This window comes from Cryptomeria japonica, chromosome 1, assembly GCF_030272615.1.
Source record: "Cryptomeria japonica chromosome 1, Sugi_1.0, whole genome shotgun sequence".
NCBI lineage: Eukaryota > Viridiplantae > Streptophyta > Pinopsida > Cupressales > Cupressaceae > Cryptomeria > Cryptomeria japonica.
Genome location: NC_081405.1, coordinates 386,806,260 through 386,821,694, shown reverse-complemented (window position 1 = coordinate 386,821,694; position 15,435 = coordinate 386,806,260). Strand labels below are relative to the sequence as shown.

General features: G+C 35.5%; 1 protein-coding gene across 1 annotated transcript in view; it reads left to right on the top strand.

Moving 5' to 3' along the window:
• Positions 1-15,435, top strand: part of LOC131070914 (uncharacterized) — a 112,903-nt gene that overhangs the window by 84,001 nt on the left and 13,467 nt on the right. The window contains exons 6-8 of the mRNA XM_058006599.2: positions 13,063-13,266; positions 13,428-13,523; positions 13,813-13,924. Of these exons, the coding sequence (XP_057862582.2) occupies positions 13,063-13,266; positions 13,428-13,523; positions 13,813-13,924 (412 nt within the window). The remainder of the gene's footprint in view (positions 1-13,062; positions 13,267-13,427; positions 13,524-13,812; positions 13,925-15,435) is intronic.

The window sequence follows — 15,435 nt, the reverse complement described above, 5'->3', positions numbered from 1 at the left end:
ACTCTGCTCCACACAATGTGAAATACACACTGTATTTCTTACACTCTGTTTTCTTGCTTCTCTTTCGTCTGCAGCAATGCACTCCAGTTCCCCTTAAACAACACATGCACAACGCTTAGCAATTTCTTCATCTCAATAATTCAAAATGATCACAATAAATTCTTAGAATTTTCCGTCCAAAAATGGATTTTCTCTCCAAAGAAAAAATTCAAAGACACTTCTCGAAATCAAGAAAACAATCTGCCTTGATTTTTGCCTTCTGATTTTCTGTCTTTCTCATACTGTCTTTCTATTTTCATCCAACTAATAGAAGTATTTTTCTTTTTTTATTTTCAGGTTTGTAGCTGTTCAAATCTGATGATTTTTACCTTTCTTTGCCCAGCAATTTTCTCCTTTGATACGTATCCTCTTTCAATTTCATAGACCAATCAGCAAAGATTTTTCCACCTAATATTTAAATCTTTGCGCTCATAAATTGTCCACATGTAGGAGATATCCGCAATAAAGTCATAGGCGAAATGCTGAACTGGCAAAAACAGTGGCGGTAAATGCGGTGCATTATCAGCTTCCCTTATCGTGGTTTTGCAACACCCTTGGTCAACGCAATCTCTTGACCTGCGAAACAGCGAAGCTCATTCTTGTTTGTCTTCACAATGGCGATAAACACATTGTGTTATCTTCTTCACATATCACGGTTTCACAACAATCTTGGTCAATGTAGTCTATTGACCTGCGAAACAGCGATAACTTCCTCTTCTCCATCCCCACTGTGGCGATAAACACTTTATGTTATCTGCCTCTCTTGTCACGGGTTCGCAGCTGCCTTGGTCAACGTCAAGCGTTGGCCTAGGAAATAGCGAAAACCCTTTCTTCTTTGTCTTCACTGTGGTGATAAACATGATGTGATCTCTGCTTCACTTGTTGCAGTTTCGCAGCAATTTTGGTCAATGCAGTCTGTTGACTCGCGAAACAGGGATGACTCTCTAATCTGTCTTTACTATGGCAATAAACACGGCGTGTTCTCTCTTGCTTCCTGTAGAGCCACAAAAGGCCTGTTGCGATTTCGCAGCCACTTTGATGGCAGTTATTGTCTCACCTGCGACAACTCTATGGCGATAAACATGGTGTGTTCTGCACAAGTTCATTTAGCCTGCTCAACTTCTCAACAAATCTGATCTTCATCTTAAAACACATATCATCCTGCATCTTTGTCTCGTGCATCTTCTTGACTGTTGACATCAATGACAATCTAATGCCAACAGGTATCTCATCTCAATATGCTTGGATGGATTAGGAAATATTGGATTTTCAGAGATTTTGAAACAACTCTAATTGTAATAGTAAATCAGAGCAGTGGCTAAAGTTTGATCAATTAGCTCTACTAGTAACTTGGGGAGCCAAATGGCTTTGCAACTAGCAGAACTGGCTGCCATATATTCTGCTTTTTTAAAACTGAGTGCCACAGAAATTTGTTTTATGTTGTACCAGGAACCCATAGTTGAACCTAAACTGAAGCAACACCCTGATATGCTCTTCCTATCAGTAACACTGCCTACCCAATTAGAATTCTTCATCACCACAAATCTTAGTCTGAAGTGCACATACGAGAGGATGTGTTTTACTGCAACAACCCAATAAACCTGTATGGGCTGTACCATTTGTTGACTCAGGGTGTTTACTGTGAAACAAATGCCAGGCCTGTTATTTATCAAGTACATGAGGGAACCTATTGTCTAACAAGAAATCTAGTGTGCATAAATTATCAAATAATCCTCCAATCTATGCAAAATAACTAGCTAATCTCATGGAAATAAGAGTACGTACATGAAATAATCATAAAAGCAACACCACGAAGCTAGCACTCCTAAGATCTCCATAGTCCTTGAGTCTCTCTCCAAATTTGATGCAATATTGCTCTCAGAAATCTGCAAGCACACAAGTTAGATAAAAAGAAAGCTCAAGAAAATAGAGGGAATGTTAAATAATTAAATAATTAAATAGAGGGAATTTATAGATTTTGAGGAGGGAAGATCAACGGTCCAGTTCAAATCTGTCCCAAAGAAGATGGACAGCTGAGATTGTGTAGGAGAAAGTTTACCCAAGATAGGGGACAGATTGGGAAGAGTTTGGAAGGAGTAAGAGGACAAGAAGCTGGTGAGTGAGAAAATAGAATTAAATAATTAAAGCTATTTAATTTCATGAGCAAGATACGAATAAATAAAGATTTATTCATTTAATTGATTGAGAAAGGAAAATGAATACAGGAATACATTTAATAATTTATTCAACCGTAGAGGGAATGTTAAATAATTAAATAATAAAAAAAAAAATTTAATTATGAAAGACGAGGAATAAGGAAAGATAAATTATTTTAAATAATTCAAATTAATTTAATTAACAAAGGAAGGTGATAAATTAATTAAATAATTAAAATTACTTGATTAATATTGGAGGAAGGGGACAATTAGTAAGGTAATTAAATAATTAAAAATTATTTAATCAATAATGGAGAAATAATGATAAAAACAGATGGATAGAGGAAGGGTTTACTTTTGATGTCTACACCTATAAATTGTTTTTACGCAAATGGATATATTGGATTTGAATTATAATCAACAAATGATTTCAGATTTGCTACAATAGGATTAGCCTTGGGTTTGTAGTCCATCAGCAGAAATCTTTCCAGAATATGGACTGCATACTTTACCTATCCAAGGAAGATTTCACTTGGATTTTGCCGTACTTCTAACCCCAGGAAGTAGTGCATTTAGCCATATCAATTTCTTTTGCCAACTTTGTCTTGCACCATTCTATGAGTTTCTTTGAACATCTTGTATGTATTAAATCATCGACATATAGGACTAAAAAATGTAGTTTAGAATGGTCAATCAAATAGTAAAGATTAGAATTTGCATCTGTCTTAGTGAAACCAAGCTTTGAAAAATGTTCATTGATCCTAGAGTACCATGCACAAGGTGCCTGTTCCAGACTATAAAGGGCCTTCTTTAATCTGCAAACATGATTCTCAAATTCATGCATGCCAAACTCCTTTGGCCAATTTATGTACCCTCCTTGTCAGTCAATCCATTAAGAAATGCTATCTTCACATCCATTTGCGCTAATCAATGGTTGCTGCTAAAGACATAATAAATATAATAGAGGTATGCTTGGCAATTGGAGCTAAAGTCTCCTTTTAGTCAACTGTCTCTTTCTGGGAAAACCCTCTAGCCACAAATAGAGCTTTGAATTTATCATTGTTGCTATCTGTTGTATGCTTGATCTTGTATAACCACTTAGAGCCAATCACTGACTTCCCTTTTGTTTGAGGTACTATCTCCCACACATCATTCACCATTATGGAGTTCGTATTGCTCCATCATGGCATTTTGCCAAACCTGTTGACCTCTTGCTTCCATAAAACTTAAGGCTCTGCATTAATGATGGAAGATCTTAGTCCTACATGATTTGGAAATTCCTTGGGAGGACAACTTATTTGAATAGATGGCCATAGGAGGTCATCTAGTGTCTGGGTGAACCACTTAGGCTTTCTTGCCGAACTGGATGGAAAAGAGGCATCCCTTGCACCCGTGGAAGCTTGCTGATCTGAATGTGGTTTCTGAAGATCAACTCTTAAGTAAAAAGTTCTCCTAGTTCCTCACTTATTGTTGGTGGTTCTTGAGACATGGAGGACTGTATCCTTGTCAAACTTAGCATCTTTGCTTGCAAGTACCTTTCACTGAGATGGAATGCAGATTCTATAAATTTGGAAGGTCTCACTGTAACCCACAAAGATACCCTTCAAACTAGAAGGTTCTAATTTGGTCCCTTTCTCATTAAGGACGTGAATATAAATAGGGCAACTGAAAACATGAAGATGTGGTACTTTAGGCTTCTCACCTGTGAATGCTTCTTTTGGTGTCTTGTTCTTCAACACTTTGTGAGGACCCTTGTTGATAATATAGACAAATTTTATTCATGCTTCTGCCTAGGGACACATAGGTAGTTCTTTTAGTTTTTAGCAATCAGATTAGCAGTATAGAGCAGAAAATCAGAATGCAAAGTAAATCATACGCACAACACACATGTACCCTGGGAAAACCTCCCTCTTGGAGGAAAAACCCAGCAACAATTCTCAAATCTTGATTAGGCAATATCAATTGAAGTACAATGAGCTTCACACTTGAAGCTAACAGCAAACTAATCACAGTAATAATTCCAACTTAGGGCACGCTGTAATAGTGAACTTATCTGCCGATGTTACAGTCACAAGAATGAAGTTCGTTGCCCCTTAAATGGAATTTGCAGACCTCCAAAGGTGATCACTGTGCTCCTAGGCAAGTTCGCTGTGCTGCCACTGTGATACCAATAGGGTTTGCTGATCTTTCAAATAGGATTGCTGTGTATTGATGATGTTTGCTGTCTTCTAGATATGTTTGCTGCTCACTGGATATGTTCGCTGTCTTCTAGATGAAATTCACTGATCACTGAAGGTAGTTCGCTGCTTGATAACAGATAGATAATATTCGCTGAAATGTGTTTGATCACTCAGATTACATTGCTTATATAGGTGATTATGTCCTTAGTCACCCTTGGTCGGCCTTGTATAATTTGGAGCCAAGTTACATTTCAAATATGGGTCAAGGCCCATTCACAAGTTACATCAATTGTTGCTCATTTGCGCTAGGACTCAATATGAGTCTCACTTAATTACAAGTTACATATAGTAGTCAGTTATACAAGTTACACCCATCGCCCAAATAGGGTTTTCACAATAAAGTGATATGTCAAAATGCTAAGGCCGACAGGCCACTCAGCATTTTATGTACTAGGTCGGCCCTAGAAGGGATCCGACCTAGCTACAAATCAACAAGTTCTAGACCATGGATCATAATTTGGCTCTCTATGATAGACTTGTTCCTCTCTGCAACACCATTTTGCAACAGTTCCTTGAGGATTCAGTTCAACAATAAAAGACTATCCAAGATACATATTCTAACATGCATTAGTATGTTACAGCTGTAGACACTGCACTACAATCAGATATCTGATTTCTATTTTTCCTGATTATTCTAATCAAAGATGAAAAACTCTTCCTCAGCAATAAAATCTTTTGGCCCAAAATTTTTGAAAACTCGTGACTCGGTAAAAAATCGGCAAATTTATTGAACATTTGAAATATATAATTCTTTAAATATTCTTGAAAAACACACATATACACTGAATTTGTAGAACATATTACTGATTTCCATCATATATAAATCACAGTTTGAGTTAAATACATATCATATACCAAAAAATAAGTGCAACCTCTATAAAACAATACCTGAAAAATCATAATTGTAGAGTTATTTGAGTTTTTCTCCCGATTTTTTGCGATTTTTTCCAATAAATCTTCCTGATTTTTTTCAAAAAACTCGCTCAAGATTTTTTTGCAAATAAAATCGTGGTCATCAATGACTCGTGAAAAATTGCGAGTTTAAACATTTTTGGCAGATTTTTTCATCTATGGTTCATTACTAATTGCCCAAGAAACCTAAACTAGATACTTATTTTTTCACATGTGGTCATGTCATAGTTTAAAAACTCGTGGACTCACCATGGACTCTCGGGAGCCACAAGTTGACTCGCCAAGGACTCGTGAGGCGAGTCTTGGCGAGTCCATTTGAAAGACGCGCGAGTCCTTAGGACTCGCGCGAGTCTTTTGCAGGGACTCGCGCGTCTTTCAAATGGACTCGCGCGACCCAGAAAAACCATCAGGCAAGCTTTAAAAATGAGATTTTTTGCCTTCATTTGGTGCAACTCCCCCCCTTTTTGACTTTTTTGGGGGTTAACTGGTAACCCTAATTGGACGTGGGCCAATAGAAAAATAACACCCGACGGCTTATAAAATAATAAAAGTATTTTTGGTCTCGCGGGGCGCTGCCCCTCGACCCTGCCTTGTATCACGATAGGGAGCGCACAAGGGGCGCTGCCCCTTGACCTCGCAAGGGGCGATGCCCCTTGACCCCAACTTGGGGGCGCTGCCCCCAAACCCCCGTCAAAAAATATAGGGGGAAACTGCGCTGATGGAAGTAGGGAAAATTTAACCTCCGAGTCGGATTAGGCTCCATATAACAACATAATTAGCATTGAAGAAATCTTGGTATTATACATTTTAGAGTTGAAAGTTTGAAACTATGAGTATGAATGATGAAATTTCAAATATTGTGCGTTTGTTGATCATATGACATGTGTAATGTTTCAATTATGGCTCTTATGTTCTCTAAATGCATTAATTTCTTTATGTTTTTTTTGTAAAACTACGGTTTTTTTTTTGCCGAGTCCTTGCTGAGTCTTTCGCGAGTTTTTCATGAGTCGGAGTCCGAGTCCAAATTTTTGGTTTGCCGAGTCCGTGGCGAGTCCGAGTTTTTGAACTTTGGGTCATGTTACACAACAATTTACAGTTTTATTCTCCTCCCTAAAATTATCTTGTGGTGGACTAATTAAAATCATTAACACCTTGATGGAAAATTTAAAAGGCTCCCAAATGGCTGTTACGTGCCATACACTTAAATCTAATCTAGTGTTGACATTATTTTCTTACATTCTTGGCACCAAACTATACCGATATTTTAACTCACAAGCCTATTGCAAACATATTTTGTAAAAATACTTTTTTTGTTTTATGAACCCTTAAATAGTTATTGTCACATTGACTTGATAACAATATAAATCTATAAACTGCTCAGGCAACTCAAAGTCTTTGTCATTAAGATTATCATATAATTTGCCATCCAAGATTGGGAACTTTGTCCATCTTGAAGAGGCACTTCATACAGTATATTTTAATTAATTATTGACTACAGTAAGTTTGTAGTATTATTTGTATTAGATCCAGGATCAATTCCGATGCATTGTTGCTTCATAGAAGAAGTTTATTTCTGCTTTAATTTGCTGCTAGGAATCTTTCCTTTTTATGATCAGCATTGCATTCTTCAAATTCTTCTTGTTTTCTGTACGTTTTCTTTTCAATATTTCTTCCATTTGAGATATGCTTACACTTTTCATTTGGCCTACTACTAGTTATATGATGTACCATACTGCTGACATGCATAGCTTTATTATGACATCAATGAGCTCTAGTAGAGTTGACTGAGATTCCATTGATATTTTTGATTTCTATCTGATTGTTTCCACAGTGTAGTTACATTGACCATAATCTGTTTTGCTGTCCTGAATATATTTCATTGATCACAATTTATGGCACCGAGTAGAATCTATTGTCATGTGAGTTTTTCATTTGACCGCTAGAAGTTACAAATATGAATTTGGCCAAAAGGTATGTTGGTTATTAAAAATAAGAGAGGGAATCTATTGGGGTCCTCTCTATAACAAGAAAATAATATAAATCATCTATAAACTGGAGATGTTACAAAAGCCATCTTCCATTGAGGTCCATATACATTGAACTAACAAAAAATTGAAACAAAACAACCTGAGACAAACAACTATCCAAAGAGAATTTTGGATTCAAAATTTACAATGGCAAAAGCAGAGAGGACTATGCTGTTTGCACAAAGAACTCTACCTCAGGGCTTGTGGAGCTAGAAGTTGGAGGATGCCCTATAGAACTGAAATTAGATCATAATTCAGTTTATGTAAAACTTGGCAGGCATGTAAACAATCAGTAGGTGGAATAACCTCTTCACATTCAAAAGAGGGTGCCTCCTCAAGGTAAAATCCTCGACTCAAGAGAATCAGAAATTCTTCAAATTTGCCCTTGAACAGATCATTCAGGAATCAGAAAGTAGTTTAGCCAGTATGGCAAGTTACCTGATAAACAGAAATATGCCAATTTCTTTCATTCACAAAGCATTAAGTGCATACAAAAAATCTAAACCGAAGAGGGGACATGCAAATTAATTTCTGGCAAATCCTTGGTATAAGAAAGAGTGCAAGGAAGCAAAGAGAACTTTGAGGGAGTTAAGGGTGGAAAAAGAAAGAAATGCGTATTATGAACGATATACGGGAAGAGCTAATTGCTCTCAGAAAATACAAGTACAAGAGCTTTTGGAAGGAATTGCAACAAAAAAGAAAGCAAATAGAAGAGAATATCACATATTCCCAATGGTTAATTATGCAAGGTTGTTTTATGAGTCAGTTCAAGATAAAAGCATCTGTAGCAATTAAGTTGGTCATGGTCACAGAGCTCTTCTCTATGGAGTATATCATTGATGGCATAAAAGCTCAAGTTATAGATGGGCTGTGAGAAGAATATTTAAAAAGACTCCACATCTCACATTAAATGCATCTTCAGTAATGTCATTCAAGATGTTTTCTCAATGGAGTGGACAATTAGTGTTGTTATCCCAATCTATAAGAGCAGGGACATCAATAATCCCTCAAGCTTGTGCACTATTATGGTTAATCCTCCTCTTCTTGGACAGCTTTTTGGGAGAGTGTAGAATCAGTAGTTGGGCAGAAACAGAGGTGAAAAGAGCAAAGTGGCAAGCAGGTTTAAGACTGAAACACTCACCTAGTGATCATTTAGCTACTTAAATTCAGTGCATGAGAAATTAGTTATAACCTTAATTCAATTTAACTAATTGATTGGATTTTTGGCCTTTGTCTTCCTACTAATCAACTGGGATCTGGTTGAAATTTCATTGGAGGTGAACTGTGACAGTAGATTTTGACCAACATTTAGAAGAGTTGCCTTAGAAGCTGGGCTAGAGCACCTGAAATTAAAGGATTTCCACCTTGAAGATTAACCTTCACATTTTTACAAATTTGAGACGGATCAATATTCCTAGCAAAAAAAGAATTATGTTTCGGAAAAATAAAGTGATAATTTGGAGAACCAGACTTCTTTACTGATTTCCAGAGACAAAATTGAGGAGAACCATAGTACTGTTGAGATTGACTTTGAGATTTTGTGCCCCATTTGAAGCACCTTAAGGGCAAGACCTCATAATTAACAAGTTGTTGTCAAAATCCATGCTTGAAAGTTGAGAACAATTTGGATGGAATGAAATAAGAGTTTGGAAATATCATCAGTAATTAACACCCTTACAAACTATAATGGAAATCAAAATTTTCAGTTTTGAATTTAATAAACTCTCCAATAGTTCCAGCTAACAATTTTACCATTTTTGTGTTTCTCAGCCCCAATGGAAGCCTATAGAAATTAATCTATAGAGGCACCTCAATAACAACTAGAGAAGGGAAAACTACATTTTACCAAACAAATTCCAACCAAAAATACATTTCTTAGAGCATGGGTTTCATTCCTATGAGTTTAGGAATAGATGAGTAGCATTCTTGTTCCTTCACAAGTTGTTTGAAAACATCCTTTGAAGACCAACTCTATAGAAACTTCACTAATTTGAACTAGAATGCTCCCTGTGGAATAAAACTTAGTCAAGGAACTATCAAATTGTTTTTGCGATATCGTTCCCCCTTAGAACCAAAATGCACCTATGGCTTGGCATTGGTGAATACTAACTAGACTGGGAAACAGGTAGCTATGTAACTCATTGGCTTACACTAGTAGTATTGTTCTGGGGCCTATTAAGTTAATGATTTTTGTTATCTTTGGGAATTACCGAATTACTAAATTGTTGTTTTCTTGTGATCTATGCTAATACGAGGCTGACCATCTTTGTGGTTGATAATATTATTTTAGAGTTTGTTAGGGTTTGGTAATTGTTATTAATAAATGGGATTTGTTTTCTGTTTTCATACTCAAGTTGGTTGTTTTTCTATTTGTAGCATATAACTTGAATACCTTACAATTTACTACATCACATTTTCTGTTTTATGTTTGTGTGGTGTTAATCATATATTATGGAACTTGTTACTAAAGTTTAATGTCTTATTAGAGTTTACGGAGTAGAAATCCGCAAGCTGTGATCCAAGGTCTTGTGAGGTCAAGGGTGTCTCCACCATCATCAAGCTTTGTTATCTTAAATGAGTTTCGATCAAGGTTTTTAAGATGCTTGTACAGCCTTTTTACTCTGTCATCTTCACCTTTGCTTTTCTCATTATATTTATTTCAATCATTTATTGGTTAAGTTCTAGGACCTTGCAGTGTAGACTGCCTGCAATTGTTTTTATGGTCCAAGATATGTTTTTTCAAGGTTTTTCATTTCATGATATGCTTATATCATGAGCATACTGTAAATTTTTCTTATCATCGCCTGATTGGATTCTATTTGAAAAGTTGGTAAGTTCGATATTTCCTCTCATTTTGATTTGCTTGTGCAGAAAATATATTTGTAGTCACATCTGTTAGGATCGATTTTGTTGTGATGGTAAAGGTATTTGTTTTGTTATGAGAGTGCCCAAGTTCATATATTTTTATTTATTGTTTATTTTTTATCAGTACTGCAAGTTCAAATCTTGTTAAAGGTCTACTGTACACTTTAGTTGCTGATTTGCCACACATGTGATGCATTGCTGACATGTCATGTGACTAAGACGGCACTGGATATGTGGCAGTCTTGTTGGGGCTGAGGAGGCATTGAGGTGGTAGTGTTGTGTGGAGTGGAAGTTGTAGCTTGCGTGGTAGGTGGTAGCTCGTGGAGCAAAGAGGCGGCGGTACATTAGCAATGAATACTAATTGTATACAAATTGTGGCATTTCTCAGTTGTGTGCTCTATCATTGGCTAACATGAAAGCTTTGATTGGCCAAACAAGAAATCGAGTAATTAATCTTAAAATCCACTGAATTATTATTCGAGTCAAAATCTAGTTAGCACATAGCTACAATCAGCAAACTGGAAAGTGCCAAATGCCAGGCTTGCAATGGTTGTAGATTGGTGAATGGCAAGGAGACATGTTGATTTTTAATATAAGGGGGAGCTTGAATTTTGTTTTCTGATCTTGCAGAGGTGAAATAGTGGGATATGGATTCGTTGTGCTGATTTTTGTTGGAAATCTCTTTCCAATATCTATGGAATGGTGACAGTTTTTGAGATTGTGACGTCTGAATTCTCTTTGAGAGATTCCTAGTGATTTATTTTCTGCATGTTTTGCTCAGTGAGCACAAATATAGTGTTTGGAAGCATGAAATGACAAAGGACAATGAAATTGTGAGCTGTGGGGTTGTATTGCTGATAATAAAAATAGAACCATAGAGAGAGATCTGAATGCTGAAGAGTTTGGGTATGGGTTCTAGTAATCCAGTTTTTTATGTCTATTATAAAACGAGGTGTGACATCATTGAAGGCATTGAACTACTTGAGATTACTTGGGAATTTCTGAAGAAGCTACTTGTTATGCAGAAGGAAAACAAGTTGAAGAAGGGTAATGCTGAGCATATCAATGAGATCATATTCCTTAATTGAAAGTTGAATGAGAAGGACAAGGAGATCTTGAACTTCCTCGGCTGCGAATTGTTTAATCAAGAAAATCTTGTGATCACAAGAAGAACAAGGAGATCTTGAATCTCAAACTTCTTGCCTAAACCCTTATAAAACAATTTATTGAATTGAGGAACTATATGAAGCTCATAGGTCAAAAAGAAGAAAATCTGGACAATATTGCCAGATAACTTCATCGAAGGAGGATGTTACCTTGTACCAATCTTCTTTTCATTTCTTTCAATAATAATGCATCTAGTGATAGTGCTATTGATGTTCACTCATATATTATATCTCTGAGTAATAGTAGTTTAGAATCATACAAAGGAACTGGTTCAAATTTACTCTAGAAGATTGGGTATACATGAGTGAAATGGAAAATCAAGGATAGGAGAATATTAATGTTCACAAGATTTCCAGAGTCCATTATTTTAAAATCAAAAAGAAGAAATACTTGACAAGATAGAGAGATAATTTCATCAAAGAATGGTGTTATCATGGATTGGATCAGGTATATAGGAGAATATTGATTTTATTGCCCAATTTTGAAAACCATGAGGTAAGATTTGAGTTATCTTGAAGTGACTTTTAGAAGATGGCAATCATGATTACTGTAAAGAGTGAACAATGCATGGCACATCAATGAGAGAGAAGAGCTATTCTATTGACAAGGATTTTGATATGGCAACTGTTGTGTGCTAAGGAGGTGTTAATGGAAATATCTTGAACTGACATAGATTGTGAAGACTGGTTGTGGATAACATTTGAACATTTGTGTTGTGGCATGTGATGCCACCTTTCTTATGCCCTCTGAGTCATGTTAATTAATTTATTTTAACTATATGTTTATTATTTATAAATTATTTTTTTATTGTTAATATACCTATATTTATTTGTTGATAATGGTAAATTGTAATTTCTTTTACTATTTGTTATAATTATTATTACAAATATATTATATTATATATTATTTATGGTGCTATCCCCGTGTGTCCCCAAATATTGATTTTTTCTCTTTGTCATCCTGAAAACCTGTCCCCATATTTCCTTGTTTCTGAAACTTCATGTAACACTACAAAAACTGGGAGAACACTTTAATCATGGGATCAATGTATTATAATGCATTGAAGTGGAACAACAAACAGTAGATAATGTTCGTAGATATGTAAATGGCTTGTTAGCAGAGCTCTATCAATTAAAATGGAACTAAGGTACAGTGCACAAGAACATAGAGAGAGGAAACACAATTAATGAGAACTATATGATCATTGCTGTAAATGCAACTTTGTTTTTGATAATTTTGATTACATAAATTTGCATTTGGGATGTTCTGAATGCTAAGTGCAGTTTTTTGTTTTATATTGTCTACAAAAATATTGAATATATGTATAATGCATAGTTCCTGGGTGTAGTGAAGTCTGTAATCTGACTCTTATCACTTTATAAAAACATTTTTAATTTAACTCACGTCTGCTAAGTTTTAAAGTTTATTTGAAGACTACAATATATGTATGCTTTAAATTCTATATTTAAGGCTTTGTTCATGATCATGTTGTAATTAATGTTGATTTTAGTATACAAATGGGGAATAAGTGAACAGGCATATAGCACTGTGATAAAGAATTAGCTGGAGTTCTATTTGCATTGTTTTGGATAGGTCCAGGTAAAGATTCTTAGAATGATGGAATCTCTTCAACATTTTTGATCAATTATTTTGTAGGTGGCACCATATAATACATTTTATCCAGATTTGGAGATGCATTTGACACAAGTCAGGGTGGATCCAAACGTTAACATGTGGGACAAGCCTTTTGCACTAGGAATGGTGGACCCGCATGATTCTTTGTCCCACCCAGCAGGTGTTTCAGATGGGCAAGCCGAGTCAGCCTCTATTCTTCATCCAGAACGTTTCTTGAACTTTGTGGTACAAATCTGCTGATTTAATTTTTTGATCTTTTGTACCTTTCATAGAATTAATATTTTTGTATGCTCAGGGTAACTCTCTCTCTTTATTTATCACACTTATCTATGATATATGGTTCTTATCTGTGCTTGTTATATCACAATCCTGAACCCTCACTGCAGATTCCCAAATGGTTTGAAGTGGAGTCCACACTTCAGCAAACAAAATATAATCCCTTTGTTCTGCCCAAGCCCTACCTAGCAGCACAACAGCAGAAGGTATGTGGTTCTTTTTCTTGTTTGATGTTTATACCTATGGTGTCTTCTTTTATCAAGCATACATTAAGGTCTGCAACATACTCATTGTTTTTGTTTTCCCAGAACAATAAGTTTCTACTTTCAGATAATCTCAAATGAACTGGCGGGAAATAGCAATGGTTATAATGCTTATATTTTCAATATAAGCATGGTAATTACTAGTAATCTTTAGAAGACAATTAAGTGATGGCATGATATGTATTTGATATGAACATGAAGCAATTCTAGTTATCTCTTCTATTCCCTGCAGAGTAACTCACTGGAGAATATGAAGCAATGTTTGAGAGATTCTCAGCTTGAGGATAGTAAAAGGCAGGAGTTAGCAACTGCAATTCACAGTCATTTCAAGGACTGGCTATATGGTAAGTTTTCTTGCAGATAGGTCTATTCTTCACATATATGAATCAGAAAAAAGGGAAACAGAAGTTATCATAAAATACAATCCTTAGGTGGAATGTATATAAAGGAAACATTCTATCTTCAAGGGAATTTAAAAAAATACTTATTTTTTTTTATGAATAACACTATTGTCCAAAATAAAGGAGGTTTTAGAAGAGGGGTTACAAGATATTAAGAAGGGGAGTCAAAGATGTTAGAAGGATTTTATTAAATAACTGTGTACCCTTTAAGATCATTTTTGTCCAATGTGAACACTTCTTAAAAAGGGTTTATCAAATGTTAAGAAGGGTACAGTAAAAAATTCAGAAGGTTTTTAATGAGAAAACTGTGCACACTTCAAATAAAAAGTAGTGTTAAAAAAAATTGAAATCAAAAGTCTTAGTACTGCCATGGCCACATTTATGCTGTTGTACCTCCAAGCAATCAAACCCTCAATTATGATTTGAAATTGATCATCAGAAATTAAAGATACGAAAATCTCACTGGAAAAAAGTGCTCAGAAGTATAGGTTAAACTGTTTCCAATTTTGTGGCATGTAGGAGTAGAATTTTTAGTTTTTGGCAAAGATGGGAAAGGCAAAGCACCCTAATGAGTTTTTTGGTTCGGCAAGGTCATATTGAGCAGGTTCCAATATATTATAATTGAGTTGAGAATTGAAATTGATAATGTGCCTTGTGCAACTCTTTCATCAGGATATTACAAATTTGCATGCCATTGTTATAATAAAACTAGATCTGAGTATATGTGGACATGTCTCACAGGGAAAACAAGTGGAAATTGGCCAAATCATATTGAAACTGACTTGATTTGTCATTGGGTTAAAAGTTATTGACACTCTAGTTGGTATATCACTTCAGCATAACCACATTGAATAACAGAGAAGAAGGCAATATATAATTGACTGAAAATGATATCCCTTCTAATGAATTGAAGATGAAGTGAATATAAAAGATTCTTCGAAGCAATTCTGAGGACATAGATAATGTAGGGAATAATAGAGGAAGCCATTGTAATGATCTGTGTGTATTGTTCCCTGTCAATAGAAAACTGAAAGTCCTTTTAAGAGGATCTGTGCCTTTTCTTCATAACTTCGTCTAAGCATTACAACTGCTTAAAATAAGCTTAAAAACATCTAGACCTACAAGGGCTCCCACTCACAGCCTCCTTAGAAAGCCCCTGCTAACAACTTCCAGATTTGTAGTTTCTTAGGAAATCAAACAGATGTTTAGAAAGGATCTGATAATATATATGCACCAATATAAAGTGGAAACTATAATTAGCTCAAGTTTTTGAAAAAGTAAAAAAACAGGGATATGATTGCTATCTGAGAATTGGGAAGTCTCTCAAAGTGTTCTTCACCATAGACAAAATGGAGAGCAGATTGTGGCTGTTGAAGAAAAATCTCTTATCTGCATATTGATGGGATCCCGTCCTGGTCTAGAAAGATTATGCATATGGGTGCAGGGGAAATGGA